This window comes from Panulirus ornatus, chromosome 13 (assembly GCF_036320965.1).
Source record: "Panulirus ornatus isolate Po-2019 chromosome 13, ASM3632096v1, whole genome shotgun sequence".
In the NCBI taxonomy this organism is placed as follows: Eukaryota; Metazoa; Arthropoda; class Malacostraca; order Decapoda; family Palinuridae; genus Panulirus; species Panulirus ornatus.
In genome coordinates, this window is record NC_092236.1 from 5,375,212 (window position 1) to 5,390,058 (window position 14,847).

General features: G+C 36.4%; 1 protein-coding gene across 4 annotated transcripts in view; it reads left to right on the plus strand.

The window, feature by feature from the left end:
* The first annotated feature begins 2,424 nt into the window (after positions 1-2,424).
* Positions 2,425-14,847, plus strand: part of Not3 (CCR4-associated factor Not3) — a 61,721-nt gene continuing 49,298 nt past the window's right edge. For 3 of the 4 annotated variants that reach the window (XM_071668497.1, XM_071668496.1, XM_071668498.1), the window contains exons 1-3: positions 2,428-2,596; positions 7,274-7,506; positions 13,518-13,673. In XM_071668497.1, coding sequence (XP_071524598.1) covers positions 2,572-2,596; positions 7,274-7,506; positions 13,518-13,673 — 414 coding nt within the window. In that variant the 5' untranslated portion in view covers positions 2,428-2,571. Of the gene's footprint in view, positions 2,597-7,273; positions 7,507-13,517; positions 13,674-14,847 lie in introns of all 4 variants that reach the window. The other variant, XM_071668495.1, reaches the window with a different exon arrangement.

The following is a 14,847-nucleotide window of genomic DNA, read 5'->3' on the forward strand; positions in this document are numbered from 1 at the left end:
AACAGGTAACATCTCCTGCAGAGTCGGAAGTAGGTTACTCCAAAGTAGGACTGAAATATTCGCCTTAGAGTAGTAATGACGGCAAGTAGTAGCGAATGTTTGATAGTGTATTTGTGGTGTTAGGTGAATGGATCTTTTTATCATTAGAATAATGGACCAGTTTGAATTTACAATAAACTTTCAGCTTTTTAAAGTAAAGAAAGAAAAAAATGATTGAATCATATTCATCTACGAAAATCTTCACAAAAGAAATGGGTCAAGTCCCATCCTTTACAACCAAACTAAGTCTACAGTCTTACACTTCCATTGAATTACCGTTCCACATCCATTGAATTACCGTTCAAATTTTACATAGGCTTTTTTCTTTACAAGCTAATAAAGGACTGCGAATTTGTATATCTTTTTCTTAACGAAATCTACGAACTTCCTATCCAAGCTTCGCAAACGAAAAGGATAGCATTCCTATGACCAACGTTTTCTCAACAAAGGAACTTTGCGGAATTACAACAAAAGTCTAAGGAGAAGCAACCCACGCTTCGCAAAACAATTTACGAGTTATATGTTTTTGATTTCATTCCCCACTGTGGGCCCTAAGAGCTAATGCCTCTTCCTGCACCAACTTCCAAGGACTATAAACATTTATAGTCTTTGCCAACTTCATTACAGCTCTTCAAGTTGATTTCTTAGTCTGTTTATGGCAGATATTTATCTTATAACCCCCGATTATGTAAGCAAATTAAACTTGAAAATCCTTGAACAGTAACTGATTTGCAGCATTATGTACACTCGTGAGAAAAGAGACTGTCCAAGGGAAGATGACCTAAATGGTATGAGATAAGCAATAATTGATAATGATTTCTGAATTTCTATAATCATTCTAACTAATTGAATCCATCGATAAGATAAAATAGATTTACATGTAATACAAACGTCTAGACCCGTGTTCAGTGTTTACTATATAAAAAAACTTTCATCGAATAAAATCCTCATTTTGACTGCTATTAAAAATGATCGGCAGTCTACATAAAAACTACTTCTGTAGAATATCTGCATTCAGTTTCATTTTACTCATATTAGTGGTTTAATCTTAGAAAATGCTCACAAAGCGCCAAGTTTTCGAAGAAGTGTTATCACTCCAATATCAAGGTTTTTATTGTTCCCCCCACCCCGGCAAATTCTGGATATGAATATATACTGTTCTACATATTACATGTTTAATCCCAAAGATCTCTTCCAAGAACTTTGTTTTTGAGTCAGACATAATTAATCACTATCTTCAATTCTCATTTATCAGGTTACAAATGTAAAAACATCATTGTTTTTAGAGTGTAATTATGTTTCTTATTAATACATTACATTGCACGTTTATCTTTCTTACTGTAGACCTAATTTCCTCGATAATTTTTTCAGTTCTGACAAGATTTATGGTATGTATGTATATATATATATATATATATATATATATATATATATATATATATATATATATATATATAAAGGCTATTATGAGTTCTGCTTTATGAAAATTATCCCTGGGGATAGGGGATTAGGAATACTTCCCACGTATTCCCTGCGTGTCGTAGAAGGCGACTAAAAGGGGAGGGAGCGGGGGGCTGGAAATCCTCCCCTCTCGTTTTTTTTTTTTTAATTTTCCAAAAAAAGGAACAGAGGGGGCCAGGTGAGGGTATTCCAAAAAAGGCCCAGTCCTCTGTTCCTAACGCTACCTCGCTAACGCGGGAAATGGCGAATAGTTTAAAAGAAAATATATATATATATATATATATATATATATATATATATATATATATATATATATTATTTTATTATATATATATATATATATATATATATATATATATATATATATATATATATATATATATATATAAAGGCTATTATGAGTTCTGCTTTATGAAAATTCATATATTTCTTTCTATAAATTACGACGTATAGTTCACAACGATTAAAAATATTTATCGTTTCAATCATCGGAGTTTACCAGCTACCTCAACTCAATTTTACTATACCATGTTAAAAATTGGACAAATTATTGTGTACCATGAAGTTTCATAAAAGGCAACTGCGGTGCGACAGACTCTACAATTATTTCTGACTTAAGGAAATCATGATATGTTGTTCATATTCTTTCTTCTAAGTAATGAATAGACAGAACGTTGATAGGAAATTCAACATAGATGTTACTTCGTTGCTGTCTACTCATGAACTGAAAATGGTACAGTTCCAATACTACCTTTGTGTTTGTTTCGAAAGAAATTTCGGAATGAAATATTGAATGGTTTATTCTGTTTAAAGGCAACGAACTAGCAACCATAGAACAGCAATTTTAAAGAAATCTAAAACTCATCTGATAAAAATTATCTCTTATTGTAGTTTTTAGTAACATTTTACGTATCCGAAAGAGTTAGCGACAAGGAAGCTTTTAGATGGTGGCCATATTGTGTCGATAGTGTCAATAAAAATAATAGTGACTTTCTTCAATTTTCTGTCTATGTTGTGAGGCTTCTGGCCTACAAGTATGAACAAAACCCTCAGTAGACACTCCTCATAGCAATGGCAGCATCTAGAAAATTACAAGGTAAGGGGAACGTGCGGAGATTTCTCTTTTTAGCAGACGAGGTACGAAAGGAAAGCTTGTTTACAAAGTGTAAACACTGTAACATCATTGTGAAAATCGCTACAATACAATCTTATTATGGTATTAGATTTTGTACTTTTTATCCACTGAGAAAATATTTGCTGGGAAAGTGATGTGAGTATCGTAAACGAGTTGATTAACGCTTATTTTGACCGACATCGGAGGTCTTGGTTGTAGTAGAACAACGATGGTCTAACTGACGGGACTGCACAGCTGAGAGCTTCATTGTCAACACTTTCAGAGTAATATGGTTAGGATTCTTCCTCGAAAACTTCAACGCTTTTATCGTTGCAAAAGACAAAAGGTAAAACCAATATTACAAGTGAGAGGATATCGTTAATGATTGTGTTATATCATTTGATGGCCTTTGCTCTCAGAACCTGTGATTTTATATGGCTGTCGAAAAGATATTGAAGTGCGTTTGTGGAAGGCATTGAAAATATGTGTCTGATGTTCGATATTGAAAGATTAACCTCAACTTGAAGGATAAAACTGAATAAAGGAAGTGGCAATTGGTTAACAGAAACCTGAAAAGGTGGCACAGTGTCTGGATACCAACAGCTTCAAGACGGTTTACCTTTGGCTGTTAACTCATTAATTGGGCTACATGTATTGTTGTGAAGGTTGACTATATGTGTCTTGTGGTGAAGGTAATGAGAAAAAAATGAAACCAGGAAAACCATGAAAGTTCCTTTCAGCGTGTCTGGTGTTTGCTATGCAAATATATCATAAGGGAAAGATACTTAGTGATTTTATAAGGAATTAGAAAAGATAATGAAATGCGTTGGTGCTCAGAAGTGAAAATGTGTGTTAGTAGATCAAGTTTGGTTCAAAATGTTGAAAAGTGATTGAATCTGAAAACAATGTTCACTGTATTTATATGTAGAATTTTTTTTTTTTTTGATATTTGATATATATGGTGAGAAAATCTGTGAATTTAAAGGACAAACTTTTAATGTTTGTAAATAATATGACTGCAATTACATGAACAGATATTCAATAACTTAGCTAGGTGAATTAGACCCTATTTTGAGTAACAGACAACAATACAGGAAAAATAGAGAGGGTGTATTTTGTATAATCTCATATGTCATGAAATAGTACTAAGGATTTTTCTTTATAAAGAGTATAGAATTTTTTTTACTTGAAGTTATATTCAATTATGATAAATTGAGAGTACTAGTAAAATGCCTCATAATGCAAAATAACCACACTTAAGGGTTGGAGTCTTTACTCAGAGTATTAAAACGATGGGTTTTATTGTAATTTTCCATTGAAATGAGTGATTTTACAACAAGGGACCCTTTAGTTTTGATTCCTGACTGAATTGAAACATATTAATACTGTTTAATGCGTAGATAGGTTTGATTTAAGCTCTGAAATTATTTAGATGCACCTTCCATCTGTAATGCAGAAGAGAATAATGAGAAACGTCTGTATTATGTTTAAAAGAAGTATGTTTAATTTTTTCTTTATTGGGTTTGAACTAGAACTTCACCAGATATTCACACTGGGTGATGATGGATATAACTAAACAAGGAATGCCTAGTAACTGCTTACTCATTTACTAATGTAAATTGGCTTAGAATACAGAAAACTGTTGAACACTGAGTGAAGAATTAATTTCTGATGAGTGTCCATTTTATTCATGTTATATTTACTGACTCATATTTAATCAGATTAATAAAGTATTCAATAATTTTATGTATAGCTCACAAACAGAAGTCAGTATCAACAACTTTAACCTCATTGTTTGAGTGACATTTTTGATTAAATATTCTTTGAATTATAGGTCCCTAGTAGTAAATTTATTCATTCATGAATAGTAACAACAGCATGCAAAGATCTTCCTAACCTTAATATTGAGATTACCAGTCAATGTTTAGATTTTTTTTTTTCTTAATGACTTTAAAATAAATGTACCAGTAATTTATGGTGAGGAGAATGACTGTGATATTAAGCTGTTCTGTTCATTGAACAGCCACAAGTCAAAGGTTCAGTTTTGTTTCAAAAGGAAAATTATTGAAGAATTGATCCCAGAATTTTTTTATTCAGTATCCTTTACTTATTATGTATAGTGCCGAAAGCCATGTGAAACAAATGTTGTACAGACAGATGATTATTATCTTTTCTACTAAGTACCTATTTTTCAAGTTGTTTGAAATTCAGTAGAACACACCTGGTATGTTTAGCGATCAGTATGAAGCTTAACAAGCCAATCAGAGATTAACAAATCATAGAAATATTTGTTATTTTTCATAACCTTTTTTTCTCTGAAGAAAAAAAAGTAAAAAGAAGATTTCAAGGTCATAATCAAAAAGTACAATATTGTCATATTTTCTTGGTGAAAATTAGCAAGCTTTCATCATGAAAATGCTAAACACTGATTTTCCAAAAACTGGTAACGATTGCCAAGCTCTGTTTCTAGTTATATCATAATTTGTATTGTAATAAATCATACTGTAATAAATTTGTATCATAATAGATTATTCGTGGCATTGTGATTAAAAATGATGGTAACTTTTCTTAATTCCAGTTTAGGTTAAACATAAGTAGGTGCGTTTTAACTGGGTTATGTTTAATGTTACTTAGAGCAAGGTTTTGAAAAACACATTTGAGTTGGTTAGAATCTGTTTGAACCTGTTTACAGATTGTTAACTATGTGTAATGTAGGGACGCTGTTGACAGCTTAGCATGATAAACCACTCCAAGATTTTTTATGGATATATTAAGCATGGTGATGGTTTATTGTGCTAATTTGTCAAGGAAGAATGAAATTATTAACTTATGGTTCAACAGTTACTTTTCCCTCTTGAAGTATATTCATTAAACAAGAGTAAGAGATATAATTAGAATATATTTAAAAGTGAATTTACACTGGTAAGAGTATTACATCTGTCCCTAGGGATGAAAGAAAGAATACCATAGTGATTTAATTGATTGACCATTTAAGTCAAATTAATCATCCACAAAGCTGTCAGTCTTGGTATTACTCAACAGTCATATAAAAAGAAGGCTGGGCCGAAATTGCTGGGTCAACATCAGTCATTATTTCACTTATTTGTAGATATTTTTTTACTGTGATTATTATTTGTTATATTTTGTGTTATGGGGAGAGTTTTATACTCATGTTGTCCCATCTCTTAACTGTGTATGAATCTGCAGTCCATGTATTAATGTAAAAACTTTATGTACACCTATGACCTCACAATTTGTGTGTCTGCATAATTGTCAATACGTACATTATGAGGAGGGAGTACTACACTTGTAGGACCCCATCTCTTGACCATTCTCTGCTGTCATACAACTTTTTAGATTTTTGTATGCTCTCCACTTTAACTACATATTCATTTATTTTGCTCCTTTCATCCACTGCTTTTTCACTATGAAAGTACTTCACATCATCAAGTTTCTTGCTTTATTTAATGTTTTTTTCTATGGTTATTCTATCCTGACATCTTTTGAACTGCTCAGTATCTAAGTCATCAATGTCTTAAGAAATAAAAGGTTGTAATCAGATTACCCTCAGTGTTTGCTCTTCTACAGTGGGCAAATTTAAGGCTTCTATCATATCCTTGTAACTTAGCTCAGTTAATTCAGGTACCATCTTTTCTCCTATGGACCTTCTCTATTTTGTATCTTTTATAGGTGCTGTGACCAAACTTGAGAAGCACGTTCTAGTTTTGACCTTGTATATGATGTGTAACGCTTACTAAATATTTCCTTGTGAACATGAACATGAACGCAAATCGGATATTTACTAACAAATGGTCTTCTTAACTGTTATCTAAGATAGGACTCTGGTTGTAGGTTAGGGACAATCTTTGCTCCCAAGTCTCTCTCACACAGATTCCTTCATCTTATTTCCATTTGGATGATAATCATATTGAGGTGTTCTTTGACTGTGACCCATCCTCTTTACTTGCATTCCCTTGAGTTTTACTTCATCACCCATGTATCAGACCAACTTTGAAATAGCTTTTCACTTCCTTTATGCCTTTTGCATCATCTGCAAACATATTCAGATAGGAGTCCATACTTTTTGGCAAGACATTTACATAAATCAGTAGTAGGAATGACCTCCGAACAGAACCATGTAGAATCCCACCATGTGTTTGTATATTTCAGTGATATAAAGAAGGTAATTTTGTACCAGGGGGTGATGGAACCATCCGTGATATAGATGAAATTATACGGTGAAGACACAAAATTAAGACTGGTTCATGTTGAGAAACACTGTTGTTGGTTTTGAGATTTCCTGAGTACCGGTACCAAACCAAACAGGATGGCAGGAATTGCATCATGCTACTAGAATATTATCTACCCAATAGCAACAGACTTCTCGGTATTAAAAAGTTTCCCGTTTAGTCTCTCTCTCTCTCTCTCTCTCTCTCTCTCTCTCTCTCTCTCTCTCTCTCTCTCTCTCTCTCTCTCTCTCTCTCGCTCTCTCTGAAAATTTCTTTGTATAATGCATGAATTAGATCATAGGCCATAGGTTGAAGCAGTTTTCCTTTGGAAGATTCCAAGAACTTATCATATTCTAGGCTACACTGAATGTAGATTCACCTTGTAAATAATGGCTTTTGTCAAATCCTAATGATTACCTTCTATCTTCAGGTGAAATTGATCGGTGCCTAAAAAAAGTGGCAGAGGGTGTGGAACAGTTTGAAGACATTTGGCAAAAAGTTCATAATGCCACGAACAGTAACCAAAAGGAAAAATATGAAGCAGACCTTAAGAAAGAGATTAAAAAGCTTCAAAGATTACGAGATCAGATCAAGTCCTGGTTAGCTTCAGGTGAAATTAAGGATAAATCTCAACTTCTTGAGAACCGCAAATTGATAGAAACGGTAAGTTTTTACCAGAGTCATTTCTTTGAAATAGTGAATATTTCTCCTAACTGTAACATGTGAGATGATAGGAACTGCCCTGATTTAGGTATTTCATTTTTATTCTTATTAGTTCATAGAATTATTTTCTGTACTCTTTATTTGTCATGTCTTACATATTTCCATTACAGTCTTCTTTTTTTTTTTTTTTTTTTTTTTGTCGCTGTCTCCCGCATTTGCGACGTAGCGCACGGAAACAGACGAAAGAAATGGCCCAACCCACCCCCATACACATGTATATACATACGTCCACACACGCAAATATACATACCTACACAGCTTTCCATGGTTTACCCCAGACGCTTCACAAGCCTTGATTCAATCCACTGACAGCACGTCAACCCCGGTATACCACATCGCTCCAATTCACTCTATTCCTTGCCCTCCTTTCACCCTCCTGCATGTTCAGGCCCCGATCACACAAAATCTTTTTCACTCCATCTTTCCACCTCCAATTTGGTCTCCCTCTTCTCCTCGTTCCCTCCACCTCCGACACATATATCCTCTTGGTCAATCTTTCCTCACTCATTCTCTCCATGTGCCCAAACCATTTCAAAACACCCTCTTCTGCTCTCTCAACCACGCTCTTTTTATTTCCACACATCTCTCTTACCCTTACGTTACTTACTCGATCAAACCACCTCACACCACACATTGTCCTCAAACATCTCATTTCCAGCACATCCATCCTCCTGCGCACAACTCTATCCATAGTCCACGCCTCGCAACCATACAACATTGTTGGAACCACTATTCCTTCAAACATACCCATTTTTGCTTTCCGAGATAATGTTCTCGACTTCCACACATTCTTCAAGGCTCCCAGAATTTTCGCCCCCTCCCCCACCCTATGATCCACTTCCGCTTTCATGTTTCCATCCACTGCCAGATCCACTCCCAGATATCTAAAACACTTCACTTCCTCCAGTTTTTCTCCATTCAAACTCACCTCCCAATTGACTTGACCCTCAACCCTACTGTACCTAATAACCTTGCTCTTATTCACATTTACTCTTAACTTTCTTCTTTCACACACTTTACCAAACTCAGTCACCAGCTTCTGCAGTTTCTCACATGAATCAGCCACCAGCGCTGTATTATCAGCGAACAACAACTGACTCACTTCCCAAGCTCTCTCATCCCCAACAGACTTCATCCTTGCCCCTCTTTCCAAAACTCTTGCATTCACCTCCCTAACAACCCCATCCATAAACAAATTAAACAACCATGGAGACATCACACACCCCTGCCGCAAACCTACATTCACTGAGAACCAATCACTTTCCTCTCTTCCTACACGTACACATGCCTTACATCCTCGATAAAAACTTTTCACTGCTTCTAACAACTTGCCTCCCACACCATATATTCTTAATACCTTCCACAGAGCATCTCTATCAACTCTATCATATGCCTTCTCCAGATCCATAAATGCTACATACAAATCCATTTGCTTTTCTAAGTATTTCTCACATATATTCTTCAAAGCGAACACCTGATCCACACATCCTCTACCACTTCTGAAACCACACTGCTCTTCCCCAATCTGATGCTCTGTACATGCCTTCACCCTCTCAATCAATACCCTACCATACAATTTGCCAGGAATACTCAACAAACTTATACCTCTGTAATTTGAGCACTCACTCTTATCCCCTTTGCCTTTGTACAATGGCACTATGCACGCATTCCGCCAATCCTCAGGCACCTCACCATAAGTCATACATACATTAAATAACCTTACCAACTAGTCAACAATACAGTCACCCCCTTTTTTAATAAATTCCACTGCAATACCATCCAAACCTGCTGCCTTGCCGGCTTTCATCTTCCGCAAAGCTTTTACTACCTCTTCTCTGTTTACCAAATCATTTTCCCTAACCCTCGCACTTTGCACACCACCTCGACCAAAACACCCTATATCTGCCACTCTATCATCAAACACATTCAACAAACCTTCAAAATACTCACTCCATCTCCTTCTCACATCACCACTACTTGTTATCACCTCCCCATTTGCGCCCTTCACTGAAGTTCCCATTTGCTCCCTTGTCTTACGCACTTTATTTACCTCCTTCCAGAACATCTTTTTATTCTCCCTAAAATTTAATGATACTCTCTCACCCCAACTCTCATTTGCCCTTTTTTTCACCTCTTGCACCTTTCTCTTGACCTCCTGTCTCTTTCTTTTATACGTCTCCCACTCAATTTCATTTTTTCCCTGCAAAAATCGTCCAAATGCCTCTCTCTCTTCTCTTTCACTAATACTCTTACTTCTTCATCCCACCACTCACTACCCTTTCTAATCAACCCACCTCCCACTCTTCTCATGCCACAAGCATCTTTTGCGCAGTCCATCACTGATTCCCTAAATACATCCCATTCCTCCCCCACTCCCCTTACTTCCATTGTTCTCACCTTTTTCCATTCTGTACTCAGTCTCTCCTGGTACTTCCTCACACAAGTCTCCTTCCCAAGCTCACTTACTCTCACCACCCTCTTCACCCCAACATTCACTCTTCTTTTCTGGAAACCCATACAAATCTTCACCTTAGCCTCCACAAGATAATGATCAGACATCCCTCCAGTTGCACCTCTCAGCACATTAACATCCAAAAGTCTCTCTTTCGCGCGCCTGTCAATTAACACGTAATCCAATAACGCTCTCTGGCCATCTCTCCTACTTACATAAGTATACTTATGTATATCTCGCTTTTTAAACCAGGTATTCCCAATCATCAGTCCTTTTTCAGCACATAAATCTACAAGCTCTTCACCATTTCCATTTACAACACTGAACACCCCATGTATACCAATTATTCCCTCAACTGCCACATTACTCACCTTTGCATTCAAATCACCCAACTCTATAACCCGGTCTCGTGCATCAAAACCACTAACACACTCATTCAGCTGCTCACAAAACACTTGCCTCTCATGATCTTTCTTCTCATGCCCAGGTGCATATGCACCAATAATCACCCATCTCTCTCCATCAACTTTCAGTTTTACCCATATTAATCGAGAATTTACTTTCTTACATTCTATCACATACTTCCACAACTCCTGTTTCAGGAGTACTGCTACTGCTTCCCTTGCTCTTGTCCTCTCACTAACCCCTGACTTTACTCCCAAGACATTCCCAAACCACTCTTTCCCTTTACCCTTGAGCTTCGTTTCACTCAGAGCCAAAACATCCAGGTTCCTTTCCTCAAACATACTACCTATCTCTCCTTTTTTCACATCTTGGTTACATCCACACACATTTAGGCACCCCAATCTGAGCCTTCGAGGAGGATGAGCACTCCCCGCGTGACTCCTTCTGTTTCCCATTTTAGAAAGTTAAAAAAAATACAAGGAGGGGAGGATTTCTGGCCCCCCGCTCCCGTCCCCTCTAGTCGCTTTCTACGACACGCGAGGAATGCGTGGGAAGTATTCTTTCACCCCTATCCCCAGGGATAATATACATATATATATACACATACACACACACATACACACACACACGCACACATACACACACACACACATACATATATATACATGTGAAAAATGTAAGAAACAGTTTAGAAAACTGAAACTTCTAGCTTGAAATGAAATGAAAAAATGAATGTCACATAATGGTTCAACCTCTGGCTATGGAAAAAGGAAATGTTTAATTTATTTACACAAACGTCAATAGTAGTTCTCATCAATTTAACCACTGTATCAATAAGCTTCAATGTCTAAGCTACATTTTTTCAGTTTCACTATTTTCTTGTCAAAGCACCATGTATGAAAACTATCACTCCAGTAACACAACTATAAACATTTACTTCCCCTTTAAAAAAAGTTCTGTCATATCAAATTATTTTATTAATTCCATATCTTACCTCACGTTTTTCCATTACAGTCACATATCAATATTTTTGTGTACTTTAATTCTTTGTTTAAAGTATCTCTTTTTTGGTACTCTGTATTTCAGTGTATGTTTTTCCTTTTACACTGTTTCTATGTATGTTTGTGTGAATTTATTTGCCTTATCTATAGTATTTTATTTCTTCAACTGGTTCTCTTTATTATTATTATTATTATTATTATTATTATTATTATTATTATTATTATTATTACACTTGATTGCCGTTACCTGCATCAGCAAGTTAGTGTCAGGTAATAGGCAAAGAGTGGCCCATGCACTTACATACTCATTTATTTATATTTATATTATACTTTGTTGCTGTCTCCCGCATTAGCGAGGTAGCGCAAGGAAACAGGCGAAAGAATGGCCCAACCCACCCACATACACATGTGTATACATACACGTCGACACATGCACATATACATACCTATACATTTCAACATATACATATATATACATCTTTCATACTATTCGCCATTTCCCACCTCAGCGAGGTAGCGTTAAGAACAGAGGACTGCACCTCTGAGGGAATATCCTCACCCGGCCCCCTTCTCTGTTCCTTCCTTTGGGGGAAAAAAAAAAAAGATGAGAGGGGAAGATTTCCAGCCTCCTGCTCCCTTCCCTTTTAGTCGCCTTCTACGACATGCAGGGAATACGTGGGAAGTATTCTTTCTCCCCTATCCCCAGGGGTGATATATATACATACCCAGACATATACATATATACACATGTACATAATTCATACTTACTGCCTTTATTCATTCCCATCACCACCCCACCACACATGAAATGACAACCCCCTTCCCCCGCATGCGTGTGAGGTAGTGCTAGGAAAAGACAACAAAGGCCACATTCATTCACACTCAGTCTTTAGCTGTCTCTAACATAGGGAAACAGATGAAAGAATGGCCCAGCCCACCCACGTACACATGTATATACGTAAATGTTTACATACGCACATATACATACCTATACATTTCAACATATACATACATGTACATACACTGACATACATATTTAAATACATGTGTATACTTGCTGCCTTCATCCATTCTCGCCACACATGAAATCCTCAAACAGTTCATTTCCAACACATGCACCCCCCCTCCGTACAACCCTGTCTATAGCCAATGCCTCGCAACCATATGATGCTGTTGGAACTATTATTCCTTCAGACACAAGGAGGCAGTAACTTGGTTAGATTTCATATTTCTAAATGCTAAAGCACATTTTCATACATCTCTTTCATAGTGTAATTCTTATCCCACTCTTTTAATTTCAGAGCCCCCCCCTATAATGAATTAAACATTTTGGGCATAATCATATCCTCCACATGAATTTGGAAAACCAGTATATACATCACAAAGTCTGCATTCCAGAAGCTGGGAGACTAGTATATTTGCCTTGATTGTTTCTCTTGTGATCAGCTATTTCATGTCTACAGGGGCTTTATTTATCCTGAAATGGAGCACTGCTCAAATACCTGGATGTATCTTTGATGACCTCTGTTAGCGAGAGTGGCCGTTAGTTCTTCCATCACCTCTCTTCAACTGTCCCTTTCTGAACACCATAATGTTGTAGCTCTTTACTTATTCTGCGGGTATTATTTTGGCTGCTGCTCTTGTGAGCTGTCTGCATGTGTCCTTGTCACTAAGGCTTGGACCAAAAATATGCACCTGGCAGCTGCTTTCTAAAATTTTTCTTTGAAGATGACCACTTAAGGGTTGACTGTTAAGATGACTCCTCCTTACTTATAACATTTAAACTGTGGCAATCCCTCTTCTTTTATCCCCCTATAACTTTTCTGTTAGAGTCAGGTACACAAACACCTTGAGAGCCCTGATTCATTTTCACTTTTTTTTTCTAAGTTTTTCTTCTCACCTGAGATATCCTTGGATGAAGCATGTTTTTGCTTGAGCCATATTAGTCACTATAAAAGAAAGTCATCAGTAGGAAAAGTTAAATTAGTACACTTTCTTTTTCTAAAAGTTTGCAGTTTATTATTTATTAATCAGTAAAATTGTACACATTATTTCATGTTTTCATTCCCCTATATCTCTCTTTTCTTTCACAGCAAATGGAAAGATTTAAGGTTGTTGAAAGAGAAACCAAGACCAAAGCATATAGTAAAGAGGGCCTAGGGGCAGCACAAAATAAAGATCCAGCGCAACGGGAAAGAGAAGAAGTAAATAATTGGCTCAGTTCTTCTATAGATACACTAAATATACAGGTGAGTTTGTCATATAAGGTTTGGGTTTAGAAATACATGCTGCTCAACATGATGGATGGTAGTCATGAAAAAGAATTACACACAAAGATATGGGGTACCTACAGCACTACTGTACCTACCTGTGACATCCTACTATGTAATTTTGCCCTGATAGTAGGGCTTGTGCATGGCATTCACCACTTCATTTGTGTCTTGAATAATTACTCTTCTCTTAATTGCTTCTCCCACATCTTAATTGTTGCATTATGCTAATTTTCATAAGTAGCATAAGTCATCCAGTATTACTTTCAGCTATGAGGCAGATCTCTTGAATGTTGCGAGTGACTAACTACCCAACCTATGTATAAATTCCTATAATGAGATTCAGCCTTAATGGCAGGGTTTGCACAAAGCACTCACTCCACATGGATCTTCCTTGATGAATAAGACTTCTCAGCTGCCATTTGCATTACATAAATATCTCTTCTTGGCTTATCTGGGGCTGATTTCTACCACATGTCAAGTATTCTTTTAAGTATGTATGTACCCAATTTGCAAGGTTTAAGTTAGGTTGGGTTTTTTGGACCCTGTTTTTCCTTTCGTTTATAATCCTTGTTTTTAAACCTACATTTTCCCCTAGCTTCAGTGCCTTTCCTACTTAATGGGAACTTACCGTTAAAAATACATATTGTACGTGATTGCTGCATGTCCATAACTATTTTAGTGAGTGTAATGATTGTTCCGATACCATTTTCATCACTATCGTAAATTAATTCATAGTGTCATTAAGATGTACATTTACCAAAATATCTCCAGCTGTAATGCTGCTTCAAACAATATTTTTTATTTTTTATTTATTTATTTTTTTTTAACTATTCACCATTTCCCGCGCTAGCGAGGTAGCGTCAAGAACAGAGGACTGGGCCTTTGTGGAATATCCTCACCTGGCCCCCCTCTGTTCCTCCTTTTGGAAAATTAAAAAAAAGAAAAAGAAAAAAATGAGAGGGGAGGATTTCCAGCCCCCTGCTCCCTCCCCTTTTAGTTACCTTCTACGACACGCAGGGAATACTTGGGAAGTATTCTTAATCCCCTATCCCAGGGATGTTTTTTATATGCATATGTTTTTCCCAGGCACATGAAAAATGGACAGCAACGTCAATTGCACACAACCACTCTCTAATGGATGATGCATATG